The sequence below is a fragment of the Bos indicus x Bos taurus genome, chromosome 2 (genome assembly GCF_003369695.1).
Source record: "Bos indicus x Bos taurus breed Angus x Brahman F1 hybrid chromosome 2, Bos_hybrid_MaternalHap_v2.0, whole genome shotgun sequence".
NCBI lineage: Eukaryota > Metazoa > Chordata > Mammalia > Artiodactyla > Bovidae > Bos > Bos indicus x Bos taurus.
In genome coordinates, this window is record NC_040077.1 from 89,293,998 (window position 1) to 89,316,041 (window position 22,044).

Below are 22,044 nucleotides of genomic sequence, written 5' to 3' on the forward strand. Positions count from 1 at the left end.
TATTTAAAACTATTTGGTTTGAACTATTTTCCATACAAGGAGCGTCGGAGCTATTATTGTGTTCATTTTGCCTTATTAATGTAAAGAATTATGATGCTGTTTCCAATTGACCCCGACTGATGGAACCACCTTTTTCTGCCCTTATAAAGATTTGCACAGAGTTATTTGTGAAAGAGGAGTTCCAGCCCTTGGACCCTACCCAGGAGCTCATATTTCCCCCGGAACTCTTGGTAAGAGGAGTTGGGTGTTTTATGTGCTTATTGAAATGTCACTGGTTATAAGCTCAGTTTTTAAAAACCACTTTTTCCATCCTGTGAAATTATCAAATTGTAGAAATTCTTGACCAAATCAGAATGCTTGTCCCCGCCTGGCTCACCCAGCCCTGGCTGATGCCCTGTACACATTCCCCAAAGCCTCAACTGAGGCTATATTTTAACCATTTTTGTTATTACTTCCATCATCGTCATCTGCACTGTATCCCTATTGACTGTCCCAATCAATCCAGTTTTTCTCAACTTCTAACTCGATCTTTCCAGCCCTTCCCAGATACTGACCTCAAGTGGCACTTCCAGGGCCTCCCAGTTCTTCCCTCTGTCAGCATTTCTATCTTCCCTCTCTAACATCCAGTTGTTCCATTCGATAACATATGTATTTCTGAAGGGGTTCTGATATGTTCATTCATACATTCAACAAATACTAATCATTCAGTAACATGCCAGGCACTGTTCTAGGTACTGAATACACAACAGGGAACAAAACTCACCCAAGGACCTGCCCCCAAGGAGACTGTAATTTGATTGGAGAGACACATAATGAACAAGACAATAGATGATATCCCTTATACAAATAATCTTTTAAAAAATGATACAAATGAATTTATTTATAATACAGAAACAGACTCACAGACTTAGAGAAGGAACTTACAGTTACCAGTGGGGAAGTGTGTGGGAAAGGGATAGTTAGGGAGTTTGGGATGGACATGTACACACTGCTATATTTTAAATGAATAACCAACAAGGACCTACTGTATAGCACAGGGAACTCCGCTCAATGTTATGTGGCAGCCTGGATGGGAGGGGAGTTTGGGGGAGAGTGGATACATGTGTGTGTATGGCTGAGTCACTCTGCCATGTACCTGAAACTATCAACATTGTTAATTGGCTATACTCTAATATAAAATAAAAAGTTTAAATAGATAAATAGACAGATAATAGATAAGTTATATAGTGTGTCAGCAAGTGATAAGGAGAACAAAATAAAACAGTGAAGGGGGATAGGATGCAGGGGGTTGCAATTTTCAATATCTGGCCAGAGAAGACATCTCTGAAAAGGTAGTATTTGATGAAAGTGCTGAAGTAGGTGAAGGAACTGGTCATGGTGGGGAAGAGCAATCCAGGCAGCAGGGCAGCAAGTGCAGAGATACCAAGGAGAGGAGAACTCCTGTCCTGATCAAGGACAGAGCAGGGGCCAGCCTGGCAGGAACTCAGGGAACCAGAGAAGTCAGAAAGCTGCAGGGCTGGGGGCAGACCATCCTGGACTTAGACTGCTTGGCTTTTACTCTGCATCAGATGAGAAGCTATCAGAGAGGTTGGACATAAGAGGAGTACGCTCCTGTTAACCTTGTAATGGGTGGGATCTGGGGTGGTTTGGGCTGCTGGGACAGGAATAGCCTGGGAATGGGTGAGAGAAGGATCAATGAGCCCGTCAGGGCAGCTGTGCCCTCCTGAGGATGGTGGTGCTGGGCCAGGCAGCCAGCATGCGCCTGGTGAGGAGCCAGTGGAGTCTGGATACACTTTTGGAAGAGCCAACAAGATTTCCTGATGAATGTGATGTGGTGTGTGGGGAGAGAAAGGAGTCAAGGCTGACTCCAGGGCTTTGGGCAGCTGGAAAGGGGAGTGGCCATTTACTGAGAAGGGGAAGACCTCTGGAGGAGCAGGGGATTTTTCCCTTAGGGAATCCTTTCTGAGGGGGCTTGGAGGAGGATGGGGCATGAAGAACTCAGTTTTGGACATGTTAAATTTGAGATGCCTATTATACATCTAAGAAGAGACACTGAGCACTCATTCAGGTATGTGAGCTTGGATTTCAGAGGTAAAACTGAAGATTCTAATTTAGGAGTATCAGTATAATTATGATTTTTTAAGGCCATGATACTAAATTATGCTAAGTTAATCTATACTGAAGAGTCAATGACACATGCCAGCTCATATTGTCACTTTCCTCCAAAGCACTACACACGAACAAGTCTTAAGCTAAAAGGAATAAATATCTAATTATGGAAATTCAAGCATTAGCCAATGGTATAGTGAGTATCTTTTTGGTCAGGGGAAATCCAGAACTTTTGAAATCTCTCTAGAGAAACATACCTCCACCCGGAGTCTATCATAACCCAGGAATACAGATGTGCCCACGTGCACACACCTTTGTTATTTGCACTTAGAGAATGACAGAGAACCCAGAAAAACGAACCCTGACCTTTCACGGAGAGAGGGTTACTTGGATCTCCCCTGGGACCTTCAAAGACCTCCTGGAGCTGAAAGCAAAACACCCAGAAGCCCCGCTCATCCTGGGCAACACATCACTGGGTGAGTGATTACAACAGTTCTCACACCACCACCAGGCCTCAGTGCCGAACGGGACTTCCTGTCTCCTAGTCTAAAAAACTACTTTTTAAAGATAAAGACATCATCGTTTTTAATAAAAGTGTTATAGTAAAATAATGTATTATAAAATGTACTCTTATATTGTATATTATATAATAATTATTTATACATTACCTTTTATGTATACTATATATAAATATTAGTATATATATATATATTTCCTGGTGGCTCAGATGGTAAGGAATCTGCCTGCAATGCAGGAGACCCAGGTTCGATCCCTGGGTCAGGAAGATTCCCTGGAGGAGGGCATAGCAACCCACTCCAGTATTCTTGCCTGGAGAATCCCATGGACAGAAGAGCCTGATGTGCTACAGTCCATGGGGTTGCAAAGTGTCGGACACAACTGAGCAAAAAATATAATATACTGCATATACTTTTATATATACATTACATAAATAATATTAAAAGATAATACAAATATGATAGTATTATCATATAATAAAATAGCCTCCAAAATTCAATATACACAGACCCTGGGAGTATGCAGTGTAACCCCTTGAGGTGTGCAGCAGTATTAAAGGACTGTTAATTATTTAATTTACCTTGTCCTTTTAAATTTTGTTTCCATTAGGTATTGAGTAAATTAAATAGAATTTTATGAAATACGGTGGATATATTAACAATCTACACCCAGTTATCACCACCCTCACTTTGAGAACCAGAGCTTTACCAAGAAGTTTGCCCCATGGGCCCCCCGAGACGATAGTCCCCCCCCTCCCCTTCCTCTCAGGGGTGCTCATTGGACTGAATATGGTGTTGGTCCATCTCTTCTCTGTTTTTTACATGTTATACCCGTATATTTGAGTTCCTAAGCAATGTGTTGCTTAGTTTTGCATATTTTTGAACTTCACTCAAGTAGATGGACACAGTATTACTCCTCTACAGTTTGCTTTGTGCATTTAACATTCTTGAGCTGGGACCTGCCCACATGGTTGCACATAAGTGTGCTAATTCCATCCTGTGCCGAGGACACAGTTCACACTTCCATTCCATTGCTCAAGGCCATGGCATGTTTTCAAAGTCTTGGCTCTTTCAGATACCTCTATACACATCTCCTAAGAGTCTTCTAAGAATCTCTCATCCATTTTATTTCCTATTTTTATATTCACATAATGCTACTGCTAACTGCTAAGTCGCTTCAGTTGTGTCCGACTCTGTGTGACCGCATAGACAGCAGCCCATCAGGCTCCCCTGTCCCTGGGATTCCCCAGGCAAGAACACTGGAATGGGTTGCCATTTCCTTCTCCAATGCATGAAAGTGGAAAATGAAAGGGAAGTCGCTCAGTCGTGTCCGACTCTTAGCGACCCCACGGACTGCAGCCTAGCAGGCTCCTTCGTCCATGGGAGTTTCCAGGCAGGAGTACTGGAGTGGGTTGCCAGTGCCTTCTCCATTCACATAATGACTATAGATAAATACATATACTGGAAGCACATGTGCTATAAAATTACTTGGCAGGGTGTATGGCCGATGCTGTCACATATATATGCATTTATTGCCAGTGTTTAAAATTAGCATCTGAATATTTTAATGAGAAACTTTCAATGCCAAAAAATTGCATTTTCTTTTTCCTAACTCTCCCTCTCTTAAGATATATACTGCATTTACTTTCAGGACCTGCCATGAGATCTAAAGGATGTTTGCACCCAATTCTCCTCTCTCCTGCTAGGATTTCTGAGCTGAATGTGGTGTCTAAAACAAATGATGGTGAGTACCAGGTTTTCTTTGTAAAATATCCATGAACCAATCCCTGCACTAAACACTTGCACTAACTAAACACTAAATAGTTTAGAACCTCATCATACATTTATCTTGTCTGACTTGTTTCCAACTCTTTGACATTTTTCTGATGTGATATTATATTCCCACCGTGAAATTTTACTATCAAAAGCTTTGTACAGAATATGGGGTATTTGGATGATATCATTCAAGACCTTGTAGTCACCTGTAGGATTCTTGCCTATAAAGAGCCATGATGGAACTTCCTTGGTGGTCCAGTGGTTAAGACCACGCTTCTAATGCAGGAAGCGCAGCTTTTATCCCTGGCCTGGGGACTAAGACCCCACATGTCTGCCTCTCAGTGTAGTCAAAAAAAAAAAAAAAGGCATGGCGACACAAAGGCAATAAACTTGCAGTGTCAGTTTAAGGAGAAGACAGCAAGAGAGAAGTACTATCTATCAGTTGGATGGTCAGTTCCAGGGAGGGAGGCAGGTTTGCAGGAGGCATTTAACTTAGTGTCTGGCATTCAGATGCTATGTGTCTCTTAGGGGCAATGGCAAAAGGCCAAGTAAGACAGAAACCTGCCCAGGGTAGCACCCCTGGTCATTTGCAACATCCTTAAGGGCCCACTAAGTGCAGACTCTTCATCAGGCAAGGTGGCACCCACAGAGCAGGAAGAAAATATCCAAGACTTTGCCTTCAAGATGCACAGCAACCCCTTTAACGAAAGGACTTTTATTTTACTCCTTCTCTCATCCAGCAGGTCTCTTAGCATACATGTGCTTGTCTAAGGTACATGTGTATATGTACTAAATGACTTAGTGGAAAGAAAAAAAGACTAAATGAATGAGTGAGCCAGGAACTTGAATTTGGAATGCAGTGGTAATAATGATTTCCTTAACTCGGGCAACAGGGAGGTTGGCTGAACTGAAAGCTTTAGTCCAGACTGACTTGTAGACCATCACGTGTTTTTGGAGATCCGTGGTGGGCAGGAGAAGGGACCCACCTTGGCAGTATCACTGCCATCCCGGAGTCCTACCTTCCCGGCCTCAACCATTATCAGCCAAACTTAGACTGTGCTGCAGACCAGCAAGCCTGCCTTCCCTGACCCTGACCCACCCATTTGCAAGGAAAGGGACCCTTCCTGGTTTTGCACCACAGCCTCACAGCTTCAGCCTTGTGTTTAAGTAGCACATCCACACACCACTCAGAAAATGAGGGGAGTGTATATCTTAGATATATCTGAAATCTTGGGGTTGGAGAGAAGAGGAAGAGAGAAGAGTAAAATGGGTGGTTTGGGGGTATAATCAAGTACCCTTTTTTTTTTTAACATTTATTTATTTGGCTGCACCAGGTCTTAGTTACGACTCGCAGGATCCTCAATCATCACTGTGGCCTATGGGACCTAGTTCCCTGACCAGGGATCAAACCCAGGCCCCCTGCTTTGGCAGAGCAGTCTTAGCCACTGGACCACCAACAAAGTCTGTCAAATGATTTAAGCAGACAGTCAAGACAGGACAACCCTTTTCCTCATCTTCACCCCAGGCCCATGGTTTAGCCCATGATTTTCAAACTTGTTTAAGCATCACAACTCAGTCCTCAAACAAATCCTAATAGATGAAAATAAGCTCCTCTGTTTGAAGGAAGGGGAAGACTTTCTCCATCCCACCAAGCCCCCTATATTTCCTCCAACAGGGCCAGGACAAAAGGAAAGAGATCTGGCCCAAGGTCTGCAAACTGGCTGGTGGCCGGTCACCAAGGCACACGTCTCCCATGTCCAGTCCAGAACGCCCATCTTTACTGCCATTCCCTGTCCCCCCAGGCCCAACCCACTGGCTGTCCAACTGGCTTTTTGTCAGTTTAGACTCAGCAGGCAAGATAGAGGCAGATTCTAAAATCTTAACCATGTGTTTTCCTTGGGGGCCCTTAAACTTTAAGTGTGAGTCACCTCTAGAAGCCTCCAGGGACCTTTCTCAGGATGCCCAAGCTTTTCCTGAGGCCCAGAGGAGTGAAGAACACTTGTAGGGGAGGGTTACACTGGAGCCAGCTGTACCCACCACCACCACCAGCAACCCCAGGAAATAAATATCTGTGACAGCTTGCGTTTGTTTACATTTTGTGTGCTAATCCATGTCACCTACTTGTTTGGCTGGATATACCCCCCACTCACCTTCAAAATGTTTAGTACAGTAAGTGCTACAGGAAGTCAGTGCATCTTAAACCCATAGACCCTCAAACTCTGAAAAGCATGGAGTTAAAATAAACCCCATGTTCTGAGAATCATATAAAGATAAAGATCTTTTCAACACCACTGAAATGCAAGCTAGGTTTTGTGACCAAAGGTGGAATAAAACATGAATAGAAGTTCAGTAAATAGAATTTTCTCAGTACAGTTGTGTCATGCCTGACACAAAGTGAGGGGCTACTGTGAGCGATGGAAAGAATCAAACAGAAGTCTCTAAAATGGATTGTCTCGCCTCAGCCTGAATCCGAAACCCATACTTATGAGGACCTAGGCAATAGGGAAGACAGCTGACATACTCTCCCCTGGGACTGAACTGCATTGCCTGCCTTTTTTTTATTTAGGTTAATTACTTTATTTTTTATTTATTATTTTTGGGCACGCAACATGTAGGATCTTAGTTCCCTGACCAGGGATCAAACCCTGCAGTGAAAGTACGGAGTTTTAACAACTGGACCACCAGAGAAGTCCCTGAACTTCTCTTTTCTATCTATGTCAAATAACAGATGGTCGTGCTAGACTGTGTAATGCTGCTGACCATAACCAGATAAAAATCTTTGCCTCTAATTTCTTCCCTACTAATACGGCTCTGGGTCTATATGACAGGAGGAATTGTATGGTAGGCAACAAGCATGGTCTGCCCAGTGCTCCTGCAGGTAAAAGGAAGGCAAGATTTTGAGGAAGTTAAAGCTTTACTGGAACTTGTGGTGATGGGAAACAATAGACAATCACCGATGGGACCAGATCCCGTGTGCCTTTTATGAGATACTGATGCAGAAACAGGGTGAGGATTCTAAGCTGAGAGACATTCCAGGCAGAGGAGCAGTATAGTTACTTTAAGGCGTGATTTGCTTATGGGCTTCCCTGATGGCTCAGACGGTAAAGAATCCACCTGCAATGCAAGAGATCCGCGTTTGATCACTCGGTCGGGAAGATCCACTGGAGGAGGAAATGGCGATCCACTGCAGGAGGAAATGGCAATCGACTCCAGTATTCTTGCCTGGAGAATCTTATGGACAGAGTAGCCTGGTGCGCTGCAGTCCATGGGGTCGCAAAGAGTCGGACACGACTGAGTGACTAACACTTTCACTTTCAAGATTTGCTTAGCATACAGATAATAAGAAGCAGCTAGTAGTTTTGTTAATCAATTAGGTTAACTATGATCACTGAAACAACAGGCGGTGTTAGTTATGTGGGTATGTTGGTAGGACTGGGAAAGTATTGCACCAAGTACACTTTTCAGTTCAGTCATTCAGTCGTGTCCAGCTCTTTGCGGTACCATGGACTGCAGCACTCCAGGTTTCCCTGTCCATCACCAAATCCTGGAGCTTGCTCAAACTCATGTTCATCAAGTTGGTGATGCCATCCAACCACCTCATCCTCCGTTGGCCCCTTCTCCTCCCGTCTTCAATCTTTCCCAGCATCAGGGTCTTTTCCAGTGAGTCAGTTCTTTGCACGAGGTGGCCAAAGTATTGGAGTTTCAGCTTCAGCATCAGTCCTATCAAAGAATATTCAGGACTGATCTCCTTTAGAATGGACTGGTTGGATCTCCTTGCAGTCCAAGGGACACTCAAGAGTCTTCTCCAACACCACAGTTCAAAAGCAGCAATTCTTCGGCACTCAGCTTTCTTTATAGTCCAACTCTCACATCCATACATAACTATTGGAAAAACCATAGCTTTGACTAGACAGACCTTTGTTGGCAAAGTAATGTCTCTGCTTTTTAATATGCTGTTTAGGTTAGTCATAGCTTTTCTTTCAAGGAGCAAGCATCTTTTAATTTCATGGCTACAGTCACCATGTGCAGTGATTTTGGATCCCCCCAAAATAAAGTCTGTCACTGTTTCCATTGTTTCCCCATCTATTTGCCATGAAGTGATGGGACTGGATGCCATGATCTTAGTTTTTGAATGATGAATTTTAAACCAGCTTTTTCACTCTCCTCTTTCACTTTCATCAACAGGCTCTTTAGTTCCTCTTTGCTTTCTGCCATAAGGGTGGTGTCATCTGCATATCTGAGGTTATTGATACTTCTCCCGGCAATCTTGTTTCTAGCTTGTGCTTCTTCCAGCCCAGCATTTCTCATGATGTACTCTGCATATAAGTTAAATAAGCAGGGTGACAATATACAGCCTTGACATACTCCTTCCCCAATTTGGAACCAGTCTGTTGTTCCATGTCTAGTTCTAACTGTTGCTTCTTGACCTGCATACAGATTTCTCAGGAGGCAGGTCAGGTGGTCTGATATTCCCATCTCTTTAAGAATTTTCCACAGTTTATTGTGATCTACACAGTCAGAAGCTTTGGTGTAGTCAATAAAGCAGAAGTAGATGTTTTTCTGGAACTCTCTTGCTTTTTCAATGATCCAGCTGGTGTTGGCAATTTGATCTCAGGTTCCTCTGCCTTTTCTAAATCCAGCTGGAACATCTGGAAGTTCACGGTTCAAGTATTTCTGAAGCCTGGCTTGGAGAATTTTGAGCATTACTTTGCTAGCATGTGAGATGAGTGCAATTGTGCGGTAGTTTAAGGATTCTTTGGCATTACCTTTCTTTGGGATTGGAATGAATATTGACCTTTTCCAGTCCTGTGGCCACTGCTGCGTTCTCCAGATTTGCTGGCATGTTGAGTGCAGCACTTTAAGATCATCATCTTTTAGGATTTGAAATAGTTCAACTGGAATTCCATTACCTCCACTAGCTCTGTTTGTAGTGATGAAGGCCCACTTGACTTGGCATCTCAGGATGTCTGGCTCTAGATGAGTGATCACACCATTGTGGTTATCTGGGTCATGAAGACTTTTTTTTTACAGTTCTTCTGTGTATTCTTGCCACCTCTTCTTAATATCTTCTGCTTCTGTTAGGTCCATACCATTTCTGTCCTTTATTGTGCCCATCTTTGCATGAAATATTCCCTTGGTATTTCTAATTTTCTTGAAGAGATCTCTAGTCTTTCCCATTCTATTGTTTTCCTCTATTTCTTTGCATTGATCACTTATATCTTATATATATATAGATATATAAGTGATAAATATATATATAATATATATAGAGAGATATATATAAGATATATAAGATCTTATATCTTATATAAGATATAGATATAGATCTTATGTCTATATCTTATATCTCTCCTTGCTATTCTTTGGAACTCTGCATTCAAATGGGTATATCTTTCCTTTTCTCCTTTGCCTTTTGCTTCTCTTTTCTTCTCAGCTATTTGTAAGTCCTCCTCAGACAACCATTTTGCCTTTTTGCATTTCTTTTTCCTGGAGATGGTCTTGGTCACAAATCTCTGTGCATAGTTCTTCAGGCACTCTGTCTATCAAATTTAATCCCTTGAATCTATTTGTCACTTCCACTGTATAATCGTAAGGGATTTGATTTAGGTCATACCTGAATGGTCTAGTGGTTTTCCCTACTTTCTTCAATTTAAGTCTGAATTTGGCAATAAGGAGTTCATGATCCGAGCCACAGTCAGCTCCCGGTCTTGTTTTTGCCAACTGTATAGAGCTTCTCTATCTTTGGCTGCAAAGAATATAATCAATCTGATTTTGGCATTGGCCATCTGGTTATGTCCATGTGTAGAGTCTTCTCTTGTGTTGTTGGAAGAGGATGTTTTCTATGAGCAATGTGTTCTCTTGGCAAAACTCTGTTAGCCTTTGTCCTGCTTCATTTTGTACTCCAAGGCCAAGTTTGCCTGTTACTCCAGGTATCTCTTGACTTCCTACTTTTGCATTCCAGTCCCCTGTAATGAAAAGGACATCTTTTTGGGGTGTTAGTTTTAGAAGGTCTTGTAGGTCTTCATAGAACCGTTCAGCTTCTTCTTCAGCATTACTAGTTGGGGCATAGACTTGGATTACTGTGATATTGAATGGTTTGCCTTTGAAACGAAGAGATCATTTTTAATATTAATGAAAATAAAGTTATGTGGGAGAGTGAAATATTCTCCAAGGTTAATCCATAAGAGAAAAATCAAAGCCCACTCTGCAACCTGCTTAAAGAAAAACAAAAAAAACAGACTAACAGCAGTTAGAAGCCAGCCCTGGAAGTGACCAAATCATACCCTGTGTGTTAGTGACTCATTCCACAAACCCCAGGGGAAGTTGAAGATTAATTTTTTAAGGTCAACTAAGTCATCTCCTGATGGTTTGGGTGACTTCTTCATTTTCAAAGATTGAGCTGAATCCTTTACATCCCTACTACAGAGAAACCCAGAGCCCATGCTACTATCAATATCAATACTCACAAGTACGACTGAAACAGTTTTTTTATATATAAATATTTGCCATTCTCTTTTTAGATATTATTTATTTTTCTTTTGACTGCGCTAGGTCTTCTTTGCTGTGCACAGGCTTTCGTCTAGTTGTGACAAGTAGGGGCTACTCTCCAGCTGCAGTGCACAGGCTTCTTATTGCAGCAGCTTTTCTTGCTGTGGAGCATGGCTCTAGGCATGAGGGCTCTACAGCATGGGCTCAGTAGTTGAGGCACAGGGGTTTAGTTACTCCACAGCATGTGGGATCTTCCCAGATCAGGGATGGAACCCATGTCCCCTGCAATGGCAGGCAGATTCTTATACACTGTTGCAGGGAAAGCCTGCAACAGTTTTTAAATTCTGAGTTATTTCCTTGCCAGCTAGTGAATTAGCGAATAGTAGTTTCTTTTGTTTGTTTTGTTTTGTTTTCATTTTGTTCTGTTTTGCAAAGAGAAAAGGCTTTATTGCAGGGGCTAACCAAGTAGTATTGCCCTGATCCCGGGATGCTCTCCCATTTCTCCTGACTCCCTAGCCCCTCCCTGGGAACCCCACCCTCCCACACTCAACAACACCCAAAGTAATACCCGAGGCAGCTCCTTGTATGGACTGTATTCATTCTGATTGGCTGGTCCCCCTCCTAGAACTGGTGTTGAAGATTTTGAATGTCGAAGCCACCTATAGAGGGTCAAATCAGCAGTGTAAGCATTGTTGATTTACACAATGACCTTGGCAATTGAAAGACCTTTGACTTTTTTAATGCTATCAGTTTTATCCTCCTTAATCACAAAACAGCTTGGCATAGCTTCACTGTGGTCAGTCAGGAAGGGGTCATGGAACGTTCTAGTAGAGTCTGCCTCCTGCTAGCTGTTCCTGTCCTTCCTGCTCTCCAGGACTGACAATAGGTGCTGGCTGCAGTCTGGCCCAGGTCAAGGACATCTTGGCTGAGAGGGTCTCCGAGCTCCCGGAGGAGAAGACCCAGACGTACCGAGCGCTGCTGAAGCACCTGAAGAGTCTGGCCAGCCAGCAGATCCGGAACATGGCTGTATGTCCTCTGGGCCCATCACGAGGCCTGCTACACCTATCTCTTAATCTCAGCAAAATGTTGAAAGAGGCATTGGCAGAATCAGTGTGCACATGGGTCTCAGCTGATTGAAACAACAGCACAATATACATTTAATATAGCAACCATTATTTAATAACATATTTAAAGGAAGACTCTGAGTCAAGTTCAGTCATATAGCTAAGTAGCAATATAAGTGGGAAAAGAACGTCATGGTTTTGCTAATTTCATGATAAGACCTTCAAAGAAACTAATTTGATCTTAGGCTGCATTGTTGTTGCTAAGTCGTGTCCTACTCTTTGCAACCCCACGGACTGCAGAAGTAAAACACCTAAAACAAGGAGGGTAGCCTCCCCTACTCCAGACTATTCAGACCACCACTAGACGATAACGCTCAGAACAGGGAGGCAGACTTCAGGGTCGGCTGATTTGACCTCTGGCAAATGCAGATGTAGATATTCAAAATACACATGACCCCTTCCCTTACACACCCCCGAATGATGTATTAGAAATTCTTAGGATACGAAGAATGGAGGGAGAACAGGTTTCTACTGAAAAAGCTCTTCAATTGATTCCAAATGATTCCCTGTCATGGGTTCTGTCTGATACCCTGGACCCTGGTGAGGAGACGGTGACAGGAGAGTAAAGGGTTGGAAACCACCACAGAGAGAGCAGTGGTGGGGCATTGTGAAAGCTGCCTTACTCCTGAGAAGAGGTGTGATATATTTCATATGATCACCAAGGGTAGAAGTATGACCGATAAGTGAGAATCCAGGGGTGTAGATTTCAGCTCAGTGGAAACAAGAACTTTAAAATTAAGCTGTTCATAGAGGAATGGGAGTTCTGTGCCCTCACCCATGTTCCAGCCCAGATTACCCGCAACCTGGGTGGTCACTGTAGAGTCTGGCACTGTGTGGGAAGAATACTGAGCTGAATGGCCGGTCATTTCCCTGACATGTTCTGAGATGCTATAAGCTTAACCAGATCCAAGAGGAGTCTCTCAAGAAGAGGAAAAGGGAGACTCAGTGATAGATGCCCAGCACCCAAACCTGGCCCCCGGGAAGTCCAACAATTCAAGAGGTCATGAGATAAGTCTGAGATCCCAAGGCAGCATCGTGGCTACTTTTGTAGCCAGCACCGTGGCCATCTGTGCCACCTGAGTAGGGGTGGCTCAGAATTGGCCGCTGCACCTCAGTGCTTGCCTTTGCATCCCCGTCCTGCCCCTTCCTCACTGGGAGATCTTAATCAAGTTTTATAATTCCTCTGTGCCCCCGTGTCTTCATCTCTTAAAGGGGGACAGTGGCCTCATCTCACTGAGCTGTTGTGAGGACTGAGTGAGTAAATATGCATGAAGGAGTGAGACATCAGGTGAAACACACCACATGCCATTCAGTGCTCATTACCATCCATTCCTCACTCGATCCAAAGCTGTGGGTGGGTGGGGACCTCTCACAGCATCTGAACTGAGTCTCATCTGCAGAGGAGGCCAAGACTCCTCTAGACCCTGTCACCTGCCAGGGAGGACCGTGAGCAGGTGCCGGGAAGGGCGGGGGGCTCAAATTTGAGGGATCTAATGACCAAGGCTATAACTCTCTCTCCTTAGTCTTTAGGGGGTCATATTATAAGCCGACATAGCTACTCAGATCTGAACCCAATTCTGGCTGTGGGCAACGCTACCCTCAATCTGACATCAGAAGGTAAGCTACCCAGAGCCCTTTGAACAGCACCTGCAGCGTTTCTGTCTCTGTTTTAGGAGGTGCTATGTCAGAGCCCATGTCTCTTGCTCTCAGTCCACCATGGGGAGCTCAGGATTCTGGCTGAAGTCTTCTCACGCAGGGGATGGCACCTTCTGTACCACCCACCACATACACACGACACCCAGCCCCAACCACAGCTCAGCCAGCCCGCAGCAGCCAGGGCTGTCTAGAGGCTGACTAGAAGCCTCTCTGTGACCAGAGGACCACTTCCTCCTCCTCCTCATGTCCCCTCTCCAGTTGCCGTGTAAGAAGTCACAAGTCTAGTGAGGACACGCTGGGGACACTGTAGGGCCCCTGGGGGCAGGAGGAAGGCTAGCAACATTTTCCATGCTGGCTAAGAAGGGCGGTCCTTGAGGGCTGCTCCAGGGTATTCCACCCTTGTCTCCCTGAGATGCTCAGCCCTCACATTGGCTCTGGCTGCTCCAAAGAGGCTGACACTCCCATCCAGTGCGCACTGACTGTGCCAGGCTCTGCTGGATACTTTACACAACACATCTAATTTGTCCAACCCCCGCCGCCCGCCCCCGACTGAGGTCGCTTGCAGTAAGGGGTGAGGGATGGGAATCCAGTCTGCCTTGATTTCCCAACAGGAGTGCTCGCCTCTTCACCAGCAGCCACCTCCCCAGGTCTTCTAACTCCCCACTTTCCATCTCTCCGCCCGCTCCCTCCCCCACACCCCATCAAATACCCTCAAATGGGCTGAGTTGGACCCGGGAAACTGGAGTGCAAGGGAGCAGTCACACTGCCCCATGTGAACTCCAGGGTGTGGCCAACCAGGAATTATCTCACCAGCATCATAAGCCTCCCCAGGGGATTGCTGGCTGACACAGTCTGGTCCCTGATGGGTGGGAACTGAGAAGTGTTGGGAGGGACCTGCTGGCAAAGGAAAAGCCCTCACACTCCTATTCAGCTTTGTGTGGGGCCCAGGAGAGAAAATCCTTCAGCCCCGAAGGACCCTGTCAGCTGTTTTGCTGGGTCCGCCAGGCCTGTAGTCCAGAATCACCCCATCTTGAACCCTGAAGACTAAGGGAGAGGATGCCAAGGCTCTGGGGCGTCAGGAGAGCAAAGACGGCCTGGCCCCGACACAGGGCCTTCTACTTCAGGACTAGCGGTGCTAGCTGTGTTCCTCTGCTGGGATGTTGGTCGTCACCTTTGACTCAAGGTCTCTGTTTTCCCAGCTCTGCCAAAGCCACCTCCAATCTGCACTCAGCCCAGCTCCAATGAGGCCAGTAGCTAGCTGGCACCCGAAGAGGGAGGCCCAGGTACACAAGAGCCCCTCTGGGGTCCACCTTCCTCTGTCTCGGCCACACCTACCTTCCAATCAGCATCTCACTGCTGTTCCTGGACCTGAACACACGTTAGATTTGCTGGGCTGCAGTCTCCTCACACATTTCCCGTGGAGCCACAGCCACTTTTAAAGCCAGAGGGGACTGCTCTAACTATCGCCACCATGTAGTGACAATGGGGCTGAAAGGAGGTTTTGTAAATTGTTCACATTGCTTTAAAGATATGGGTATCCAGCTTAGAGAGCTTCCCGGGAGTCCACTGGTAAAGAATCCGCCTGCCAATGCAGAAGACTTGGGTTCCATCCCTGGGTTGGGAAGATACCCTGAAGGAGGAAATGGCAACCCACTCCAGTATCCTTGCCTGGAAAATCCTATGGACAGAGGAGCCTGTCAGGCTTACAGTCCTGCACTGTGCTTAATCGCTGAGTTGTGTCCAACTCCTTGTGACCCCGTGGGCTGTAGCCCGCAAGGCTCCTCTATCCATGGGGTTTCTCCAGACAAGAATATTGGAGTGGATTGCCATGGCCTCCTCCAAGGGATCTTCCCACCCCAGGGATCAAACCCAGGTCTCCCCCATTGCAGGCAGATTCTTTGCCAGCTGAGCTACCAGGGAAGCCCGGGCTACAGTCCACAGGGTTGCAGAAGAGTTGGACATGGCTCGGCAACTAAATAACAATAATCCAGTTTAGAAGCCAACGGCAGCAGCAAGAACAAAAAGCAAATCCAATAATCTGAGCTCTGTTAATAGTGGAAACAAACCTTAGCTTAAGCTATGCCCTAACATTGATCATAGTATTGAACAAGTTAGATTTAGTTCAACAGTCTCTGCTGAAAGATGAAAACAGGTCTGGTAGGCCTTGGGGACAGGAAGAGGCCCAGTTCACACAGCATGTGTGCTAACAAGAGTACATGTCCTAGGGATTCCCTAGCAGTCCATGAGTTAGGACTTGGTACTTCCAGTGCTGGGGTCTGGGTTTAAGCCCTGGTCAGGGAACTAAGATCCCACAAGATCCACGGAGCGACCAAACAAAAAAGTAAATGTCACAAAGCTGCCACCACCCTTCCCTGTGAGGAGGACGGGTTGGGGGCTGGTCCACCACACTCAGACCCCCACTCTGCTCCATGCGAGGAAGGTGACCTTTTCTTCTCCACTGCTGACATTTAAGAGTATAGAATAATCTCGCATTCCTTGTTGCAACTGTGCAGAAATGTCATTTTCTTCAACAGAAGGCACACGGCGGATTCCTCTAAGTGAACATTTTCTTGCTGGGTTGGCAAGTGCAGACCTGAAGCCGGAAGAAATTTTGGAGTCTGTGTATATTCCTCACTCTCAAAAGGTAAGACTTGAGAGTTGTTTTTCTCTTTCTATAACTGAGTTCAGTCATCTTTAGATGTTTCAAAACAGATGGAAGGAAAATAAGTCTGCCCCGAAAACCTGTTTCCTGTCCTTCGTGGCCTGGCGTGGCACCAAGGCCCGCAGCCGCCCTCGGGCCAGCAGCTCTGGGAGGCATGGAGCTGGGGTTGTTGTTTCAGCTGTGGGGTGGGGCCTGCCCAACCTGCGGTCATGCGCACACACCCGCTCGTGTCCAAGATCTGGGAGGCGGAAATTAAAGTTCTTTGGCTATGGAATGAGCTTCTCTGCCTGACCCACAAGGAGATAGAGGCTGGGGCTAGGCCTCCTGACTGCCCACTCGAGCTAACCCCCAACAGTTCAGAAGACCAGGAGCGCCTAACACATGATCTCTGGGGGAGACATGGCCACGCAGCCGGCTACAGAGGGGACCCTCTGTCCTCACTCCCTGTTCCTGGTGCTTCTCCCCCAAAGTGTACCTGAATCTGAGAGACCAGTCTTCCCAAGAGGGGCAACACAACAGATACACAGAGAGATCCAAAGCCAGCAGGGTCATGCAGGAAGTCTCATATTAAGTCATGCTTTCAGCCAAGTATGGTCTTCATTTATTTTTTCCTTGGGAATGGAAACTCTGAAGTGTGTTCCCAGTCCAGTGTGGATCAGTGTAAGAGACCCAGACAGAAAAACAGGCCGACCCAAACACAGTGCCCCCGGTGGCCAAAAACATGGAAACACATGCAAGGCAGCGGCCATCTCTGTTAACTTAGTCACCGCACCAGTGGTCCTGGTGCCAAGGATCATGGGGGGAGCCATCACCCTTCTGACTCTTGTCCCTGCTAGAAAATTCCCTAGTCCACTGTTGGAAAGTTCTATTCAGCACCTTTATGAACTTTACAGAATGAAAAAGAGATAGTATCTACAAAGCAAGAAATCCAGTGGATCTCTTTCACACTTTAAGCAAATCACCTTCCAAACACCTGTGTTGGAGGGATCCTCCATCCTCATGGGGGACAAAGGGTCTGGGGACTAGCCTAAATGGCACCTGGAAATAAGAGCATGGGGAAATGACACAGGGATCCCTTGCAAAGACATCCCGGCCCCAGCGGGAAAGCGCACAGTGACCCTGTTAACTGAGAGTCGCTTTGAACAAAGAGGCAGCCAAATTGTCCCAAGTGTCCTTTGCGTCCCTTTTGATTGAGTCTAAGTGATTAATTAGTGGCACCAAGAAGCAGAAAGCTCGCTCTTAGTTCTGACATATCAAATAACTCCAAATGGTCTTTGTCTCCACAGTGGGAATTCGTGTCAGCCTTCCGACAGGCTCAGTGCCAGCAAAACGCCTTGCCCGACGTGAATGCCGGCATGCGAGTCCTCTTCAAAGAGGGCACAGACATCATCAAGGACCTGAGCATCACCTATGGAGGGGTCGGGGCTGCCACAGTCAGTGCACATAAGTCCTGCCAGCAGCTCCTAGGGAGGTAAGCGACACACCCTGTACCCTGATGGTGAAGCTTGACATTTAAAAAAAAGTGGAAAGATGGAAACTCTTATATGTAGAATCGTTGCTTGTTCTTTCTGTAATTTTGCTAAATGACTCTAACCTCATTTGACTTTGATTAATAAGGCACCACCCTTTGGGTGAGGTGTACAATGAAAATGGCCCAGGAAAGTGTTCAGCTCCGGTGCTCCTATGCACATCAATGCTCTGGCAAACCCACACCAGGCAGCTTCCAAGCGCTCCCCATCGCTCCCGCTGCTCAGGGGCACTCTGTTTCCTTCTCAGCAAAGGCAGTGTCCAAGTCTGAGTCCTGTTCAGTTCACCATGGGATTGGCCATGGTGGTCTCTTTATTTAATGCCTGGGTTCTAGCATGTCCAGGCTACTTAGTGCAGCCTCCCAGGCCTCGGTTTCCCTGAACAGCTTATTTAAGTGATTTCTAAGTTTCCATCCAACTCGTAAAGTGAGACCCTGGGGGTCTTTGAACCATCTAGCACAGGCCCCTAGTCACAGAGACCTCTGGTCATGGAGACTGCCTTTTCTCACTGGTTCCTTCCTGCCCCCAACCCTCCCAGGCAGTGGGATGAGCTGATGCTGGATGAAGCTTGCAGGCGGCTCCTGGACGAAGTCTCCCTCCCAGGCTGGGCTCCAGGTGGGAGGGTGGAATTCAAGAGGACTCTGGTAGTCAGCTTCTTCTTCAAGTTCTACCTACAAGTTCTGCAGGAACTGAAGAAGCTCATAAAGCCGTTCCCTGTGCCTGTAAGTGCTCTGGCTTTTATGGGCTCCTGGCAGCATAAGCTCCCACCTTCCTCGCTCCTTTTGCAAACTATCAGTTCCAGCTTTTCCTTCTTCCTGGGTTCAGCCCTTCAGGGTTACTGTGGGGTGAGGCTCAGGATGCCAGACTGTCTTTGGTGCACAGATGCTTACCAAGTGCCCTGAGCAGGGAAACATGATGGGACCCCTGCTTCCGTGTGCAATTGTTTTTCTTTTAAAATCAACTCTGTTGAAGTATAATTACATAGAACAAAATACACCTATTATTTAAACTCAGAGGGTTTCGGCAAATGTGTAAACCAGTGCAACCACCACTTCAAACAAAAGTATTTCCATCATCCCCAAAAGTGCCCTTTTGCCCCTCTGCTCTCAACACTCTCATCCCTGCCCCCAGGCAACCCTGATCTGCTTAATGACACTGTAGATTAGTTTTGCCTATTTTGGGATTTTATATTCAATATGAAATGTTAAATAAAATTTTATTTTTCAAAAAATCAAAACATTTATGAGTGCATGCTAAGTTGCTTCAGTCACATCCGACTCTTTGCAACCCCACGGACAGTAGTCCCCTAGGCTCCTCTGTCCATATCAGGAATACTGGAGTGGGTTGCCATGCCCTCCTTCAAGGGATCTTCCTGATCCAGGGACTGAACCCCTGTTTCTTTTGTCTCCTCTGTTGGCAGGTGGGTTCTTTACCATGAGCACCACCTGTATGCTAATATATAAGTAGCTTCTTCTCAGAATTTCTGATTATGAACTTCGGGAATAAGTTACCAAAACAGAACATTTTTTCTCTCTTTCTCTCTCTTCCCCGCTCAATCCATCTTTCCTCCCCAGACTATGACTAGAACTCTCACCCTACCTTGCACCCGTGTTCCCCAACCACACCCCACCCCAACAGCCCCGTGTTCCTAAACTGTCTGGGTTTTATTCATTCAGATGAAGACTCTCACAGGACTTCCCTGGTGATCCAATGGTTAAGACTCCACACTTCCTCTGCAGGGCACACGGGTTCAATCCCTGGTTGGGGAATGAAAGAAAGAAAGACGAAGACCCTCACAAACCACATTTACTTGAATAACTCTTGCCACCCTTGAATTTCCGAATCAAGACACTAGATATGTTTCAGTGACACCCAAAGAGCCTTCCCAGTCTTACTGCTCTCCCAGAAAAGCTGAGGAAAATAATTAAATTTGAGTTTTGTGTGGGCAGTGAACCACCCCAGCTCATTCTAGAATGGCTCCCCCAGCCCCTAGTTTTCTTGATTCTCCTGCTGCCTCTGCCCAGCTTGCTGCCAGAGGGCCTCTCCCTCCTTGGGCTAGCTTGGCTCCAGGATCAGATTCAACCAGTCTGTCCAGGTCCTCCTAGTGTGGAAAGGGAGGGAGGGCAAGGAGCATTTGCCAAAGCGAGAGTCTGGGAGGCGTTGTGAATTTGCATCATCCCTGCTAACTGAACTCATGGTTTCTCGGTGACCTTCGCCAAATCCTTTTCACAGAAATCAAAGCCCAGTTGAATCATAGACTAATCAGCTTATCTTTATTGTTTTGAATCATCTCTCAGAACAGCCGCCGTTATCCTGAAATTTCAGACCGATTCCTGAGCGCTCTAGAAGACTTCCCGGGCACGGTTCCCCAGGGAGTCCAAAGGTACCAGGTCAGTGAGTTTAATCTAATGGAAACCGAGAAACTACGAGACAGTGATAGCTGTGTGAACAAGCAAGCACTTCAGAGTTGCACATTTCCCTTCTGACTTTCTGAGTTTTGCCAGGACATTGGCCCTTTGTTTCAGGCCTATGCAGGAAGAGCCTGGATCTAAGATCAGACCCAAGCTACTGAAGCTGGATGCCCTCAGGCCAAAGTCATCTGAAGCAGCTTGACCATCCAACTAATAACTGAGAGTCTCTTCCAACTGCCGTTCTTTGGGCAAATGTTTGAAGAGTAGCTTGGCTGGGCGTGGGGTAAGGACAGAGCAGGAGAGTAGCAAGGGTCAGTCTCCAGCCCCTGATTGCAAATGCTTAACCTCCAGTCAGCAAAATGAGAGCCTGCAAGCAACTGAATCCCTTCTCTCCAAGAACAATGGAGAAAGTATCTATAATTTTCCACTGGAGCACAAGCCCTCCCACCACCCAATCTCCATACTCCACACACATCTTCCGGTAGAAGAGTTCCAGAATAAACACTTCCTCCACTTACTACACTCCCAGGGATATTTTGTTGCCACTCGCAAGGGCAGAGAAGGCAGCTTAGACCAGATCTGGATGGGCTCCATTGCCATTGGCCCCCCCAGCCCCCCCACCAGAGGCCCTGCTCCTGTCAATAAGCAGGTTTTGGCTTAGATTTTGGTGCCCCGCTCTCAGGAATTATATCACTCCAAGCCTCATCATCATGATGGCTTTATGTGTAAACAGGCTGCTCCTTAAAAAGGTAAGAAAGCAGGACAGGGAGACCCCTGAATTCCAGAAGTCAGGGATATGGGCCACCACTCGGGAAAAGAAGACGCCAAAAGGAGAAGCCAGGGTGTCCCTTCACTGACTTCACAATTTTGCTAAAACATTGGCCCCATCTAAAGCATAGCCACAGAGCTGAAATGACAGCTCCCCAATCAAGTTACATCATTAAACTCTCATGCTCATCTGACCCACTCCAGTGTTTGTTGACTGAGAGTGACCATCTGATTTCTCAACCCTGAATCAGGAGTGTTGGCAATTGGCCAGGCCACTTCTGAAGATGGAAGTTTCCCAGGGAAGCTCTTGTCTTTCTCTGTAGAGTGTGGATTCTCACCAGCCCCTCCAAGATCCAGTCGGACGCCCTGTCATGCACCTATCGGGTCTCAAACACGCCACCGGGGAGGCCGAGTTTTGTGATGACATCCCCATGGTGGATAAAGAACTCTGCATGGCTTTAGTGACCAGTACCAGAGCCTATGCAAAAATCATGTAAGTAAACGAAAAGCTTTCCAAAAACTCTTTCTAAAGCACACTTGGGGATTCCCTGAAGCAATGTGACCGCTCTTTTGAAATGTCATAAACCCAAAGAACCTAATGGAAAGAATGTTTAAAAGGTCACCAGCCCTAAGACGAGGAAAGGAATGTCACTAGAAATGATCATCATGAAAGGGAGAAAAAAACTCACAATTATGGGCTCTTGCTTTCATCTCCCTGCTGCAGCCTCAGGCATGGCTCAGAGGAGTAACTCTGAGTAGGGCTAATATGCAGCTGGTGATAAAACCCTGAACTAGGTTATTGCTGAATGGTAAATGGCCACTGTCCTAAACTTCCTTAGGATGCCCCTTGCCACAGACACGATGGCCACCCCCCTCCTCTCCCCTTCCAGCAACTACAGTGTTATCCCTGGCCCAGCAGGGAGGCTCCTGGACCCTGCTCTCTGGCAGCTCAGCTCTGATTGGTCAGGGCCTATAGTCCAGTTGTCATATATTTTGACTTTCATCCAT

The 22,044-nt window shown here is 46.2% G+C and overlaps 1 protein-coding gene across 3 annotated transcripts in view; it reads left to right on the plus strand.

Moving 5' to 3' along the window:
* LOC113906061 (aldehyde oxidase 2) overlaps positions 1–22,044 on the plus strand; it is a 77,840-nt gene that overhangs the window by 13,006 nt on the left and 42,790 nt on the right. For all 3 annotated transcript variants that reach the window (XM_027564071.1, XM_027564073.1, XM_027564074.1), the window contains exons 8-17: positions 150–230; positions 2,441–2,585; positions 4,276–4,368; positions 11,764–11,915; positions 13,537–13,630; positions 16,204–16,313; positions 17,618–17,802; positions 18,396–18,579; positions 20,155–20,247; positions 21,360–21,529. In XM_027564071.1, the coding sequence (XP_027419872.1) occupies positions 150–230; positions 2,441–2,585; positions 4,276–4,368; positions 11,764–11,915; positions 13,537–13,630; positions 16,204–16,313; positions 17,618–17,802; positions 18,396–18,579; positions 20,155–20,247; positions 21,360–21,529 (1,307 nt within the window). The remainder of the gene's footprint in view (positions 1–149; positions 231–2,440; positions 2,586–4,275; positions 4,369–11,763; positions 11,916–13,536; positions 13,631–16,203; positions 16,314–17,617; positions 17,803–18,395; positions 18,580–20,154; positions 20,248–21,359; positions 21,530–22,044) is intronic.